Below are 13,257 nucleotides of genomic sequence, written 5' to 3'. Positions count from 1 at the left end.
GTTTTGATTTTATCCTGTAGGTGATAGGAAATTATAATATATTAAATATAACATTGTGTTTTTCCTTTAGGGGAAACAAGTTCTTAGAATAGGTGGTATAAAATAAAGTAAAATGAAAAATTAGCTTGGCCATAAACCAGCTAGGTCTTCTATAGCATTTGAAAATCTACTAGTAATTTGATAAAACAACAAAACAGAAAACCAGAAATTGGTATATGCTGCCATACTTGAACTTCTCAAGAACCTCCATGTCTTTCCACATGTAATTTCTTCAGTCTTGAGTGTGCGATTCTCAACTGAAAAATGTCTACTTCAACTTTTTGTATTCATTTATTTATTCATTTGTTCGTTCATTTTAATGTTTATTCTTAAATTTTTTTTAATGTTTGTCTACTTTTGAGAGAGAGAAAGAGCACGAGAGAGAGCATGAGTGGGGGCAGAGCAGAGAGAGAGGGAGACACAGAATCCAAAGCAGGCTCTAGGCTCAGAACTGTCAGCACAGAGCCTGATGTGCGGCTCAAACTTCAGAATGGTGAGATCCTGACTTGAGCTGATGTCAAATGCTCAACTGACTGAGCCACCCAGGCCCCTTAATGTTTATTCTTGAAAGAGAGAGAGAGAGAGGGACAGAGCATGAGCAGGGGAGAGGCAGGGTGAGAGAGGGACACAGAGTCGGAAGCAGGCGCCTGGCTCTGAGCTGTCAGCACAGAGCACAATGCGGGGCTGGAACCCAGAAGCCATGAGATCATGACCTGAGCTGATGCCACTCAGGGGCCTCTATATACTTCAACTTTAAATGGTTCTCCTCTGCAAACACTTTTTTTTGTGCTTACCATTTGGCAGGCATTGTACAGGGCCCTTTAAAGACATCATCTTGGGGTGCCTGGGTGGCTTAGTCACTTAAGCCTCTGACTCTTGATTTCGGCTCTGATCATGCTCTCAGGGCATGGGATCATGCCCCTCATCGGGCTGCACACAGAGCATAGAGCCTTTCTAAGATTCTCTCTCTATTTGCCCCTCCCCCCCTTACATTCTCCCTCTAAAATAAATTTTGAAAAAACATTTTTAAAATACATCATTTTATTGGATTCATATAGTATATAAAAAGTTCAATTTTTCTTTTTCAGTTGAGAAAACAACTGAAGGTTGTTTCAGAAGGTTAAGTGGCGTATCCAATTTCATGTAAATAAAAAGTGGTAGAATCAGAATTAACCCAATCAGTCTGATTTTTAACAGGAAGGGTAAAGTTAGAGGCACCTGGTTGGCTTAGTCAGAAGAGCATACAACTCTTGATCATGAGTTCAAGCCCCACGTTGGGTGTAGAGATTACTTAAATAAGTAAAAAAAAAAAAAAAAGGGAAGGGCAAAGTTAGACGAATAAAATTCAGTCCTTTTTAGAGCTGAAAACAGAGAGTGTAGATCAACTTCCTTGGCAGAGTTCTCTCTTCCTGGTTTGGCTTTCCCCCTTTGCTGTGGATACAGTCTAACAGAGATCTACCGACATAATTGTCTAAATATACTGCGAGTAACAAGACTTCGCATTTTTCATTACTCTTCTAGCACCTGCCTCAGAGCCTTGCCCGTATTAGATGTTTAATAAATGATGGCTAAATGAATAAATGCATGTCTCCTTTCCATTCTGTCTACTGCCAACAAACCTCAAATTTTTGTAGTTAAGTCTAGGCATTGGTAATATTTTGTGAAGCTTTTTGGGGGAAGAGTAGAGCAAGGGAAGAGAAAAAAAATGCTATGTCCTTTCACATCCAATTGCCTTTGAGGAGCTGGGAAGAGAGCAATTCACACTTGATTATCTTACATCAGATAAATTAGCAGCATCTGAATTGCTAGGCAGGCAGGCGCTAGAGCTCTCTCCAGCCTGACCCGCCAGCTTAGTCTCAGCTCAGAGACCATGATTTCTTCCCCGACAGTCCTGGCTGTCAGCCTCCTGTTAACTGTGGCTTTGGGCCAGACATTTCAATTTCAAGAATATGTCTTTCTTGAATTTCTGGGCTTAGACAAAGTGCCTTCACCCCAGACATTCCAACCTGTGCCTTCTACCTTGAAGAAAATTTTCCAGGATCGAGAGGCAGCAGCCACCACTGGGGAATCCCACGATCTGTGCTACATAAAGGATCTTAGTATCCGGGGGAACATACTCCGACTTCTCCTGGATCAAGGTAAGGAAATGACGGTGCTTTCTCCAGGAAAACCAGGCAGTGGGTGAGATGAAGAAAGAAAAGAAGGGGAAGTACCAATTACTGAGGGGTTTGTAGGAAGCCTGGTGCGGGTATTTTACATTTTGTATCTCTTTCGGTCCCCAACACATCCTCACATTCAGAAGGCAGGTATTCTTATCTGCTTTGTAACAATAAGGAAATTAGGTCTCAGACAGGTGATAATCTGGAAGCTATCCAAGATCATACACCTAGTACGTGAACCAAGTCGCGATTCAGAATCGGTTTGCTCAGAATCAACACTTTTGGGCTACAGTTAAGGTGGGAGGAGGAAGGGGGGGTGTAATTAAGGCCCAGGCTTCACTCTTCTGCCCACTATTGATGCATTCTGGTGCCTTTCATATGGCAAGCAAAGGGACGAACGAACATGGGGGTTCAGTTTGCCCGGGGACCCTTGCTTCCTTTTTCACACCTCCCCACTACTTTTGTTGGGTGGAAAAGGCTATTGATTTGTGAGTACAGGGGCTTCTGGGTGGCCCAGTCCGTTAAGCGTCTGACTTCAGCTCAAGTCACGATCTCACCTTTCATCAGTTCGAGCCCACTTCAAATCCTCTGTCTCCCTCTCTCTGCCCCTCCTCCTCTCTCTCTCTCTGAAAAGTAAACACTAAAAAATGATTAGTGAGTACAGAGCAATAATATATGCCATTGTCATACCCTTTATACGAGGATCTGAATGGGTGCCATTATCAAACTGACCACTCACCAAAATTACCTAAGTCAATTGTGAGAAGTAGATTCTCCAGCCCAGTCCTGCTCCTCAGTCTCCCAATTCTTATTCAATTCTCATTCAAAGTCAAAGATGGATGTTGTAATCTGCATTTCTGTATAGCCTTCATGGGGGTAGGGGGGCAGAGCAGAAGAGGAATTGAGAGCCCTGACTGGTTAGTTTTATAGTAACTGGAGATAACATTTGTATACTTATTTGTCCAAGAAGCATTTGTTGGAGACCTACTAGGTGCTGGGAACTGTGCACAGCCATGATAATAAAGAAATTAAAGATAATGTCTGCCCTTTAATAGTTTATAGAAGGTTAAAAAAAAAGTTCATAGTAGGGAAATAGAAAACATAATTTCCATACTTTATGCTAAGTATTATTATGTAAATGACTTGGGGCTTGACGGGGGTGGGGGATTCAGGGGAAATTCCTGGAGGAAGGTTATGAGGTGTGGGAAGCTAGCTTGAGGAGTTTTCCATGGAAAGAGTAGAAAACAGTTAATACCTCCCTTCCTCTCCCATGGAAAAAACTTTTATTTTTATGGTGACCATAATCCTATCAAATGATACAGGAAAAGGACATGATCTCTCTATCATCACTCCCTAACCTCCACCTAGAGAAAACCACCATTAATAGTTTACATATATTCTTCCAGACTTCTCTTTGCATGCATTTATCATAGAAATTTGAATTTTCAAATAAATGAGATCATACTATACATTACTCAAGTATTATGAATATCTCGTCAAATCAGAACTAAAAGTCACAATTACCTCATTGTAACGGTTACATGATATTCCATTGTCTAGACATACTATAATCGCTGTAACTGATACTCTGTGGAGGAATATGGACATAACCTAAATAATAACAGTTTTACATCTTTTTTTTTGGTGTGTACGCTTTTTCTATTTCTCTGGGATAGATTCTTAGAAGGGAAATGTCGGATTAGAGAAGACACATTTATACTTTTTATATATAGTAAATGTCCTCCAAACTTTATGCTCCACCATGAGTGTCTAATGATTTCTCACTTTCCCACAGTCTGACAGCAATCTTTATGGAAATATAATAGAAACTTATTGAAATGTAACAATACAGAAGGTGCACAAATCATTGACAATGAATTTTCACAGAATAACTAGTATCCAGATCAAGAAGCAGAACAGATCGGCACCCCAGAGAATCCTCATGCCCCCTTCTGATTAACCCCACTTGGCAGCAAGAGTAACTTTTCTCCTGCTGTCTAACATTCTGTATTAGTTTTGCCTGTTTCTGAATTTCATATAAAGAGAAATGTAAAATGTGTCCTTTTTTCTATCTGGCTACTTTTACTCAACATTCTATTTGTGAGATTTATCCCTGGTGTGTGTATTTTTAGCTCATTCTCATTGCTTACAGCATATATATTACAACCTACTTATCTGTGCTACCCTGGAAGGCCACTGAGTAACAGTACTCTTCTAGGTTTTAATTTTTGTTTAACTAGCAGGAAAACTGATCTCCCTGTTTTGATTTTTATTTCCTTAATAAGGTGGAATGCATTTTCTTTCTTCTTTTAATTTTTTAAATGTCTATTTATTTTTGAGAGGAGAGAGAGAGGGAGGGACAGTGCAAGTGAGTGAGGGGCAGAGAGAGAGAAAACTACACAGAGAATCCAAAGCAGGCTCCAGGTTCTGAGCCATCAGCACAGAGCCCAATGCCAGGTTCAAACCCATGAACTCTGAGGTCAGCTAAAGTTGGATGCATAACCAACTGAGCACCCAGACGCCCCAGGTAGAATGCATTTTCCAATGCAATAATGAATCATTCATTTTTATTTTTTCAAATCTTTGCATATTTATACATTCTGGTCATTTTCTATTGAGGAGTCTTCTTTTTCTTTAGGATTTGTAAGTCCTCTTGATCATTTGTAAAAGCTCTAATTATGAATTTTAAAAAGTTTTTTTTCTAATGTTTTATTTATTTTTGAGAGAGAGAGAGAGAGCATGAGCAGGGGAGGGCCGGAGAGAGAGGGAGACATAAAATCTGAAGCAGGCTCCAGGCTCTGAGCTGTCAGCACACAGCTGTCGAACCCACGAACCATGAGACCATGACCTGAGCCAAAGCCAGATGGGTGCTCAACTGTCTGAGTCACCCAGATGCCTCATGATTTTTCACCCATGCATAGTACAAGTATTCTTGGTTATTCTTTGTGGTTTAATTTTGTTAATGATGTCTTTTGAATACAGAAAATTTTTTAATTTTCATGCTCTCAAATGTGTCCATCCTTTCCATTCTGGCTTTTGGATTTTCTTTTATGCTTAAGAAATCTGAGGAAGGGAGACCAATAGGTTAGAACTCTAGCCTGGAATAGGAGAAGTCAACTTTTCAGACAGGTGTAGAGGGGTAAGTACTGTGAAGACATCTCTGTATTTGACAGTTAACCACTCTTTAAGAAAGATGTTTCAGTGGAATAGTAAAGTTAGAAGAGTTGGAAAATAACAGAAAAATATCAGATAAGAGGTAGAGACAGCATATATAGACCTACCTTTTTAACAAGATAGTTAATGAGAAGAAAGGGAAAGATGATATAGTAGGCTTGAAGAGGAGACTGTGTAATTTCAAATGCTTTTTTTTTAAATTTTTAATGTTTATTTATTTTTGAGAGAGAGAGAGAGAGAGCAAGGGAGGGGCAGAGAGAGAGGGAGACACAGAATCTGAAGCAGGCTCCAGGTTCTGAGCTGTCAGAGCGAGATCATGAACTGAGCCGAAGTCAGTAGCCTATCTGATTGAGCCACCCAGGTACCCCACGGAGAGAGAGAATCTTAAGCATGCCCCATGCTCAGCATGGAGTCAGAGAGGGGGCTGGGTCTCTGGATCATGACCTAAGCCTAAAATCAAGAGTCAGATGCGCAACCAACTAGGCCACCCAGGCACCCTGATTTTGTGATTTTGTTGTTTTTTGATTGACACTTGAGAATGCGGGAGGAATGGTTAGAATGTTTGGGTTTCTACTGTAATTTGTAATTACAGAATTTGTGATTCTGTTGTAAGCTGATGACCTTAGAAAATACCAGCTTGGGGTGAAGCCATCCTACCTAATAATAGAATGACATTAGGCCAAAGAGGTTATTTGCAGAGAGGGAAAAACTGAAGATGAAGGGAAAAAAAAGGTAAAGTATTGGACCTTTCTCTAAAGGAATAGCTAAGGTTTGGAAATCTGGGCAGAGAAGTCAGCTTTGAAAACAGAGAGACTACATCTACATCTACAATTGCAAAACACGCAGAGATGAGGGGGTTCCATGTGGAGAAACTGGAGAATCATACTACACTCCAATTTTCAGTGAAATGGGACATGACATCTTCAGAGACCCCAGACCAGAAATTGTTGACACTGACAACTGTGGGCTTTAGGTAAAGAATCATCTAAGGATGAAACATAAGGGATTTGGGGAGGGTCAGTCCTGGCTAGATGATAGAAGTTTGTTCTGAAGTCAATCTAAGTGGTTAGATTTGGTCTAGCAACACCGGACAACCTAGAATGTTCTTAACATTTTTGTGCGATGGGTTCCTTTGGCTGCTCTGTTGACGCTGATGGACCCCTTCTCAGAATAATGACTTACATGCCTAAAAATATTTAAGATTTACAAAGAAATCAATTAAATACTGAAATACATTTATAAAACTATCTGTCACCAACTGTATGTATAGAATATAACATGGATGCTTTATTAATGCAATTAATGAAATGATCTAGGGAAGGGACTATATTTAACTTACATTGAAAATAATGCAGGGGCTCCTGGGTGGCTCAGTCAGGTTAGTATCAGACTCTTGACTTCAGGTCGTGATCTCAGGGTTCACGAGATCACGCCCTACATTGGGCTCTGTGTTGACAGCACAGAAACTGCCTAAGATTCTCTCTTTTTCCTTCTTTCTCTGTCCCTCCCCCACTGATACTCTCTCTCTGTCAAAATTGATAAATAAATTTTAACATTTTTTAAATTAATGTTTTTAATTTATTTTTTTGAGAGACAGAGATAGCATGAGCAGGGGAGGGTCAGAGAGAGAGAGGGAGACACAGAATCTGAAGCAGGCTCCAGTCTCTGAGCTAGCTGTCAGCACAGAGCCCGACATGGGGCTTGAACCCACAAACTGTGAGATCATGACGTAAGCTGAAGCCGGACACTTAACTGACTGAGCCACCCAAGCGTCCCAATAAATTTAAAAAAAAAATTTTAATGTTTTATTTTATTATTGAAACAGAGAGAGAAACAGAGCATGAGTGGGAGAGGGTCAGAGAGAAAGGAAGACACAGAATCTGAGGCAGGCTCCAGGCTCTGAGCTGTCAGCACAGAGCTTGATGCAGGGCTTGAACTCATGAACTGCAAGATTATGGCCTGAGCCGAAGTCAGCTGCTTAACCGACTGAACCACCCAGGCACCCCATCATAAATGTTATTTTAAGATGTTTGCAACAATTTAATCCATGAATGTATGTATGATTTTTACTGATAACAGTGTCATAGGTCCTGATGATACTGGGATTTGTTGCATATGTTCATAATGGAAAGAAATGTTAAATTTCATTTAGAGTTCTGTGCAAATAAAGATATACTGTTTTTCCCATCCAAGTTCATGGACCTTCTAAATTCTATCCAGGACCCTTGGGGAACCTGTGGATACAAAGATAAGAACCTCAGGCCATGAATGAGGTGTGGGAGAAACAAATCCTCCCAATGGTGGGGTGTGAGTTTATCTAATCATTTCCTGCCCTTATTTTGTATATGTGGATATCATATAATGTTTGAAATTTATATCATATAGGTGGATATGAAGTCAACTATGTTATGGGGCCTCTTGCATCTCTGTTCCCATCCAGGTCTATTTCTTTACTCCAAGAAACTTTCCCAGGCCTCTTCTTGTCTCCAGAAGTTCCTCTACTTTAACCTGTCTGCCATTAAAGACAAGGAGCAGTTAACAATGGCCCGACTGGACCTGGATTTGGGGCCCACCACGTACTATAAGTTGGGACCAGAACTGGACTTGGCTCTGTCCTTCATTCAGGAGCCTCATGTGGGGAACCAGCCCATCCCTCCACCAGGTAAAGTGCTTGTGTTACAGTCAGTACGGTGGCCTCAAGGTGTCATTCACTTCAACCTGCTAGATGTGGCGAAGGATTGGAATAACAACCCCAAGAAAAACTTAGGTTTGTTGCTAGAGATACTGGTCAAAGGAAACAGAGACGTTGGGATGAATTTTCAGCTTCAGGACACCTGTGCCAGACTGAGACATTCCCTTCGTGCCTCCCTGCTGGTGGTGACTCTCCACCCTGAGCAGTGTCACTCTTCATCCCGAAAAAAGAGGGAAGCCATCCCTGCCCCGAAGGCTTTTTGCAAGAACCTCTGCCATCGTCACCAGCTATTCATCAACTTCCGGGACTTAGGTTGGCACAAGTGGATTATCGCTCCCAAAGGGTTCATGGCAAACTATTGCCATGGGGAGTGTCCTTTCTCTCTAACCACCTCCCTCAACAGCTCCAATTATGCTTTCTTGCAAGCCCTGATGCACGCAGTTGACCCAGAGGTCCCCCAGGCGGTCTGCATCCCCACCAAGCTGTCCCCCATTTCCATGCTCTATCAAGACAATGATGACAATGTCATTTTACGACATTATGAAGACATGGTGGTTGATGAATGTGGCTGTGGGTAGGCTGTCAAAAATAGAAACAGGAGTATTCTTAGGGTAAATCTTCTAATAAAACTAGTGACTTGGTATACGACCTCTTGAATCCATAAATATGTTTACAATTTGTCTTCTTGGAAAATCCACCATGATTAGTAAAATCCTTAATTACAACACATACACACATACACTTAGCTCTAATGATCTAACATAGTCATGATGCAATTGACAGTGTATTAGACATTAGGTATAAGAAACTGGCATTATTGGTGGCCTAATGGTAGACATCATTCTACACGTTACCTATAAACATGATTTCACTGTCTCTTGAGGTAGACCATACTGTTTATACTTCCTAGATAGAGAAGCTGAACTGTACATTTCCTTCAAGTCATCAATTTTCCCTGGCAGATCTCATACACTAACAATGTTAATTAAAAAAATCATTTTGAGGGGACTCCTGGATGACTCAGTTGCTCTGACAGAGCCGAGCCTGCTTGGGATTCTTCTCTCTCTCTCTTTCTCTCTCTCTCTCCTCTCTCAAAATAAGTAGACTTAAAAAAAAAGACAAAGGTAAGGTGCCCAAGTGGCTCAATTAGTTAAGCATCTGATTTCAGCTCAGGTCATGATCTCACGGTTTGTGGGTTAGAGCCTCGTGCTGGGCTCTGTGCTGACAGCTAATTCATAGCCTAAAGCCTGTCTTCAGATCTTCAGATTCTGTGTCTCCCTCTCTGCCCAACCCCTGCTCACACTCTGTCTCTGTCTCATTAAAAAAACAAAATAAAACAATAAAAAACATTAGAAATGTTAAAAAAAAATCTGATCCAAAGGTGTTTAGGAAATAACTTGAGATTTTAGAAGAAAAATGTTCACAATCAAAATATGTTACTTAAATCAACTGACATTAAAATATTAGAATAGACGGGCACCTGGGTGACTCAGTTAAGCGTCCGCCTTCGGCTCAGGTCATGACCTCACAGTTTGCAGGTTCCAGCCCCACATCAGGCTCTGTGCTGCTTCAGATTCTGTCTCCCTCTCTCTCTGCCCCTCCCCCATTCACGCTCTGTTTCTCTCTGTCTCAATAATAAATAGATATTTTAAAAATATTAGAATAGAGGGGCACTTGTGTGGCTCAATCCACTGAGCAACTGATTCTTGATTTTGGCTCAGGTCATGATCCCAGGGTCATGGATGGAGCCCCAGGTTGGACTCCGTGCTGAGCATGGAGCCTGCTTGAGATTCTCTGTCTACCTCTGCCCCTTTCCCCTTTTGTACTTCTCTCTCTCTAAAACAAAATAAAATATTAGAATAGAAATAGTAATTACTATAAAATGCCATTATGCCACCAGTAGTGGTATTTTTTAAAATATTTATTCTGAGAGAAAGAGAGTGAGTATGCATGTAGGGGAGGAGCAGAGAGAGAGGGAGACAGAGAATCCTAAGTAGACTCCATGCTGTCAGTGCAGATTCTGGAGCAGGACACCATCCCACAAATCCTGAGATCATGAGCCAAAATCAAGAGTCTTCTGACTCAACCGACTGAGCCACCCAGGTGCCTCATCACTGTTAGTTATTCACGAAAGTATTAGAGAAGTGAAAATAGTAGAAAAGTAATACTTACAGGCTAGAGTGAAAAAATGGAGGCTTGAAAAAAATGTAAAGTACTCACTGATAATGAGGAAACAACCAGGTGTGGGGCACCTGGCTGACTCAGTCAGAAGAGCATGTGACTCTTGATCCCGGGATTATACATTTGAGCCTTATTTTGGGTGTACAGATTAGTTAAAATATTTTTTTAAATTTTTTACTTTAGAGAGACAGCGAGCAAGCAGGGGAGAAGGACAGAGTGAGAGAGAGAATTTTAAGCAGGCTCAGTGTGGAGCCCAAGGGGAGGCTTGATCCCTGATCCCAGGCTCATGACCTGAGCTGAAATCGAGAGTTGGATATTCAACTGACTGAGTCACCCAGGACCCCAAAAATAAAATCCTTTAAAAAAATAAAAAAGAAACAATTGGGTCTATGCTATAGTAATTCTTCAGTATGGAGCACACACCCAAGTGGTCTTATCTGCAGACAATCTCTGTATTTAAGGGGAAAATTTCAATCACTTTCAGAAATCTTTGACTTCTCTCTCTGGGACTTTTCAACTCTCTTGGCCTGCTTTTTAAAAGTTTTTTTTTTTTTTAATGTTTATTTTATTTTTGAGAGAGAGAAAGAGAGAAAGCAAGCGCAAGTGTGGTGGGGGAGCAGAGAGAGAGGGGACAGAGAATACCAAGAAGGCTCTGTGCTGACAGCTCATTGTGGGGCTTGAACTCATGAACCATGAGATCATGACCTGAACCGAAATCAGGAGTCAGAAGCTTTACCAACTGAGCCATCCAGGTGCCTCTCTTGGCCTGCTTTATACATAGGAAGGTAAATGCTGACTTCAATGTGTCCTCACCACTGCTCTGGAAAAGTCAAGGAGAATGGCCCAGAGAAAACCAGAGTCTAGTGAGAGCTGTTCCCCAATGAATAGATAGAAGGCTGACATGACAATGGCACAAAAGGCAAGTACATGAGTCTGTTCTTACATGTATTCCAGAATTTCTGTTTCAGGTGCCAAAACCCATCATCCTTTCCCTGGTATAGAAGGCCCAGATGGCCATGGGCACCGAGCACCTGATCACACAACACCTCAGCCACGGCAATGCATGCTCCAACAGGTGCATGCAGCCACATGTAGTTGAGTTTGGTGGGGGAGGCCACGGCCACTGTGGCTGTGCTATGTGGCTCCCAGTTGGCCTGGTCATCCCCCAGCAGGTCGCCAACCAGCCAGGGAGAGCGCGGCATACAGCGACATGTTCCCGTGGAACAGGCGGCCCTGGCCCTGAGCAAGCAGTGCCGGAAACCAGCCACCACCCCCTGCTGGTGACTCCTCACTGCCATGCCTGCCTCCGCCCCTGCACTCCAGGACTAAGAGTCAGTAAATGTCTATTACATGCCAATTACTGCACTAGGTCCTGGGAAATAAAGAAAGATGGTCATTTTTTCTTAGAGCTTCAAATCTAGTACATTTGGCTTACGTGTATTTGAATACGTACAAGTGAAATATATTAACATATACCCAGTATATGAATATTTAATTATTCACAACTCATATGTGTTAAGTATCATATTATTCTATTGTGCAGGTTTGAAAACATTCATATTGGGGCACCTGGGTGGCCCAGTCAGTTAAGCGTCCGGCTTTGGCTCAGGTCATGATCTCACGGTTTGTGGGTTCAAGTCCTGCGTCAAGCTCTGTGCTGACAGCTAGCTCACAGCCTGAAGCCTGTCTTCGGATTCTGTTTCTCCCTCTTTCTCTGACCCTCCCCTGCTCATGCTGTCTCTCTCTGTCTCTCAAAAATAAAAACATTAAAAAAAATTTTTTTGGAAAACATTCATATTAAGGTTTTCTTCTTATTTATTTTTTAAGTTTATTTATTTCCTTTGAGAAAGAGCAGGGGAGGGGCAGAAAGAGAGGGAGAGAAAGAGAATCCCAAGGAGGCTCTATGCTGTCAGCTCAAGAGCCCATTGCAGGGCTCGAACTCACGAACCATGAGTGAGATCATGACCTGAGCTGAAACCAAGAGTCAGAGACAACCGGCTAAGCCACCAAGGTACCCCTAAAGTTTCACTTTTAGATAAAATAAATACAAGTTCTTTTTTTTTTAATGTTTATTTATTTTTGAGGAGGGGAGGGGTAGGCAGCAAGGGAGACACAATCCAAAGGAGACTCCAGGCTCCACACGGTCAGTGCAGAGCCTGAGTTGGGGCTTGAACTCACAAACTGTAAGATCATGACCTGAGCCAAAGTCGGCCACTTAACCAACTGAGCCACTCAGGTGCCCCTAGATAAAATAAATATAAACAGAAGTTCTAATGCTTTCTCCTTTTTTTTTTTAAATTTTTTTAATGTTTTATTTATTTTTGATACAGAGAGAGTCAGAGCATGCGAAGGGGAGGGGCAGAGAGAGAAGGAGACACAGAACGGGAAGCAGGCTCCAGGCTCTGAGCTAGCTGTCAGCACAGAGCCTGATGCGGGGCTCGAACCCACGAACGTGAGATCTGACCTGAGCCGAAGTCGGAGGCTTAACCGACTGAGCCACCCAGGCGCCCTAATGCTTTCTTCTTTTACCTCAGTGTTTCAGGGATAAAAGTTCTAATATCTTCTACTCCCAACCCGGGATGTTTCAAGGTGCACATCCCAACTGAATGCACCCTGCTTTGGAGGCTCCTGTTTACTGAGTTTGACATTGACTAGAATGCCCCTGCTCTCTTGATGCCAGCCTGTGGGAGACCTACCTTCCTTTCTTAGCCCTTCATACTTTAAACCTAGGGTTCATTGCAAGGAGGTATCAAAAGCCCAACTGACCACAGTTCTGGAGGCTGCACTGCTTACGCTTCTATCCTGAACAGAAGTGTGACTGCTGGCTTTCCTTAGTCCACCAAAGATTTTGATTTGGATTCTGTGTTTAATACATTTATATTATTTTTACATATTTTTATTTTATTTTATTCATTTTTAAATTTAATTTTTTTTACATTTATTTCTTTTTGAGAAACAGAGTGTGAACAGGGGAGGAGGAGAGAGAGACACACATATTCTGAAGCAGGCTCC

General features: G+C 41.8%; 1 protein-coding gene across 1 annotated transcript; it reads left to right on the top strand.

The window, feature by feature from the left end:
• Positions 1-1,909: 1,909 nt before the first annotated feature.
• On the top strand, positions 1,910-8,657 carry GDF3 (growth differentiation factor 3). Its single transcript, XM_029955556.1, has 2 exons — positions 1,910-2,177; positions 7,813-8,657. The coding sequence occupies exons 1-2, from the start codon at positions 1,910-1,912 to the stop codon at positions 8,640-8,642; spliced, it is 1,098 nt and encodes a 365-aa protein (XP_029811416.1). The 3' UTR covers positions 8,643-8,657.
• Positions 8,658-13,257: the final 4,600 nt, after the last annotated feature.

Source organism: Suricata suricatta, chromosome 10 (genome assembly GCF_006229205.1).
Source record: "Suricata suricatta isolate VVHF042 chromosome 10, meerkat_22Aug2017_6uvM2_HiC, whole genome shotgun sequence".
NCBI lineage: Eukaryota > Metazoa > Chordata > Mammalia > Carnivora > Herpestidae > Suricata > Suricata suricatta.
The sequence above is the reverse complement of the archived record's forward strand: the minus strand, read 5'-3'. Positions and strand labels throughout refer to the sequence as shown.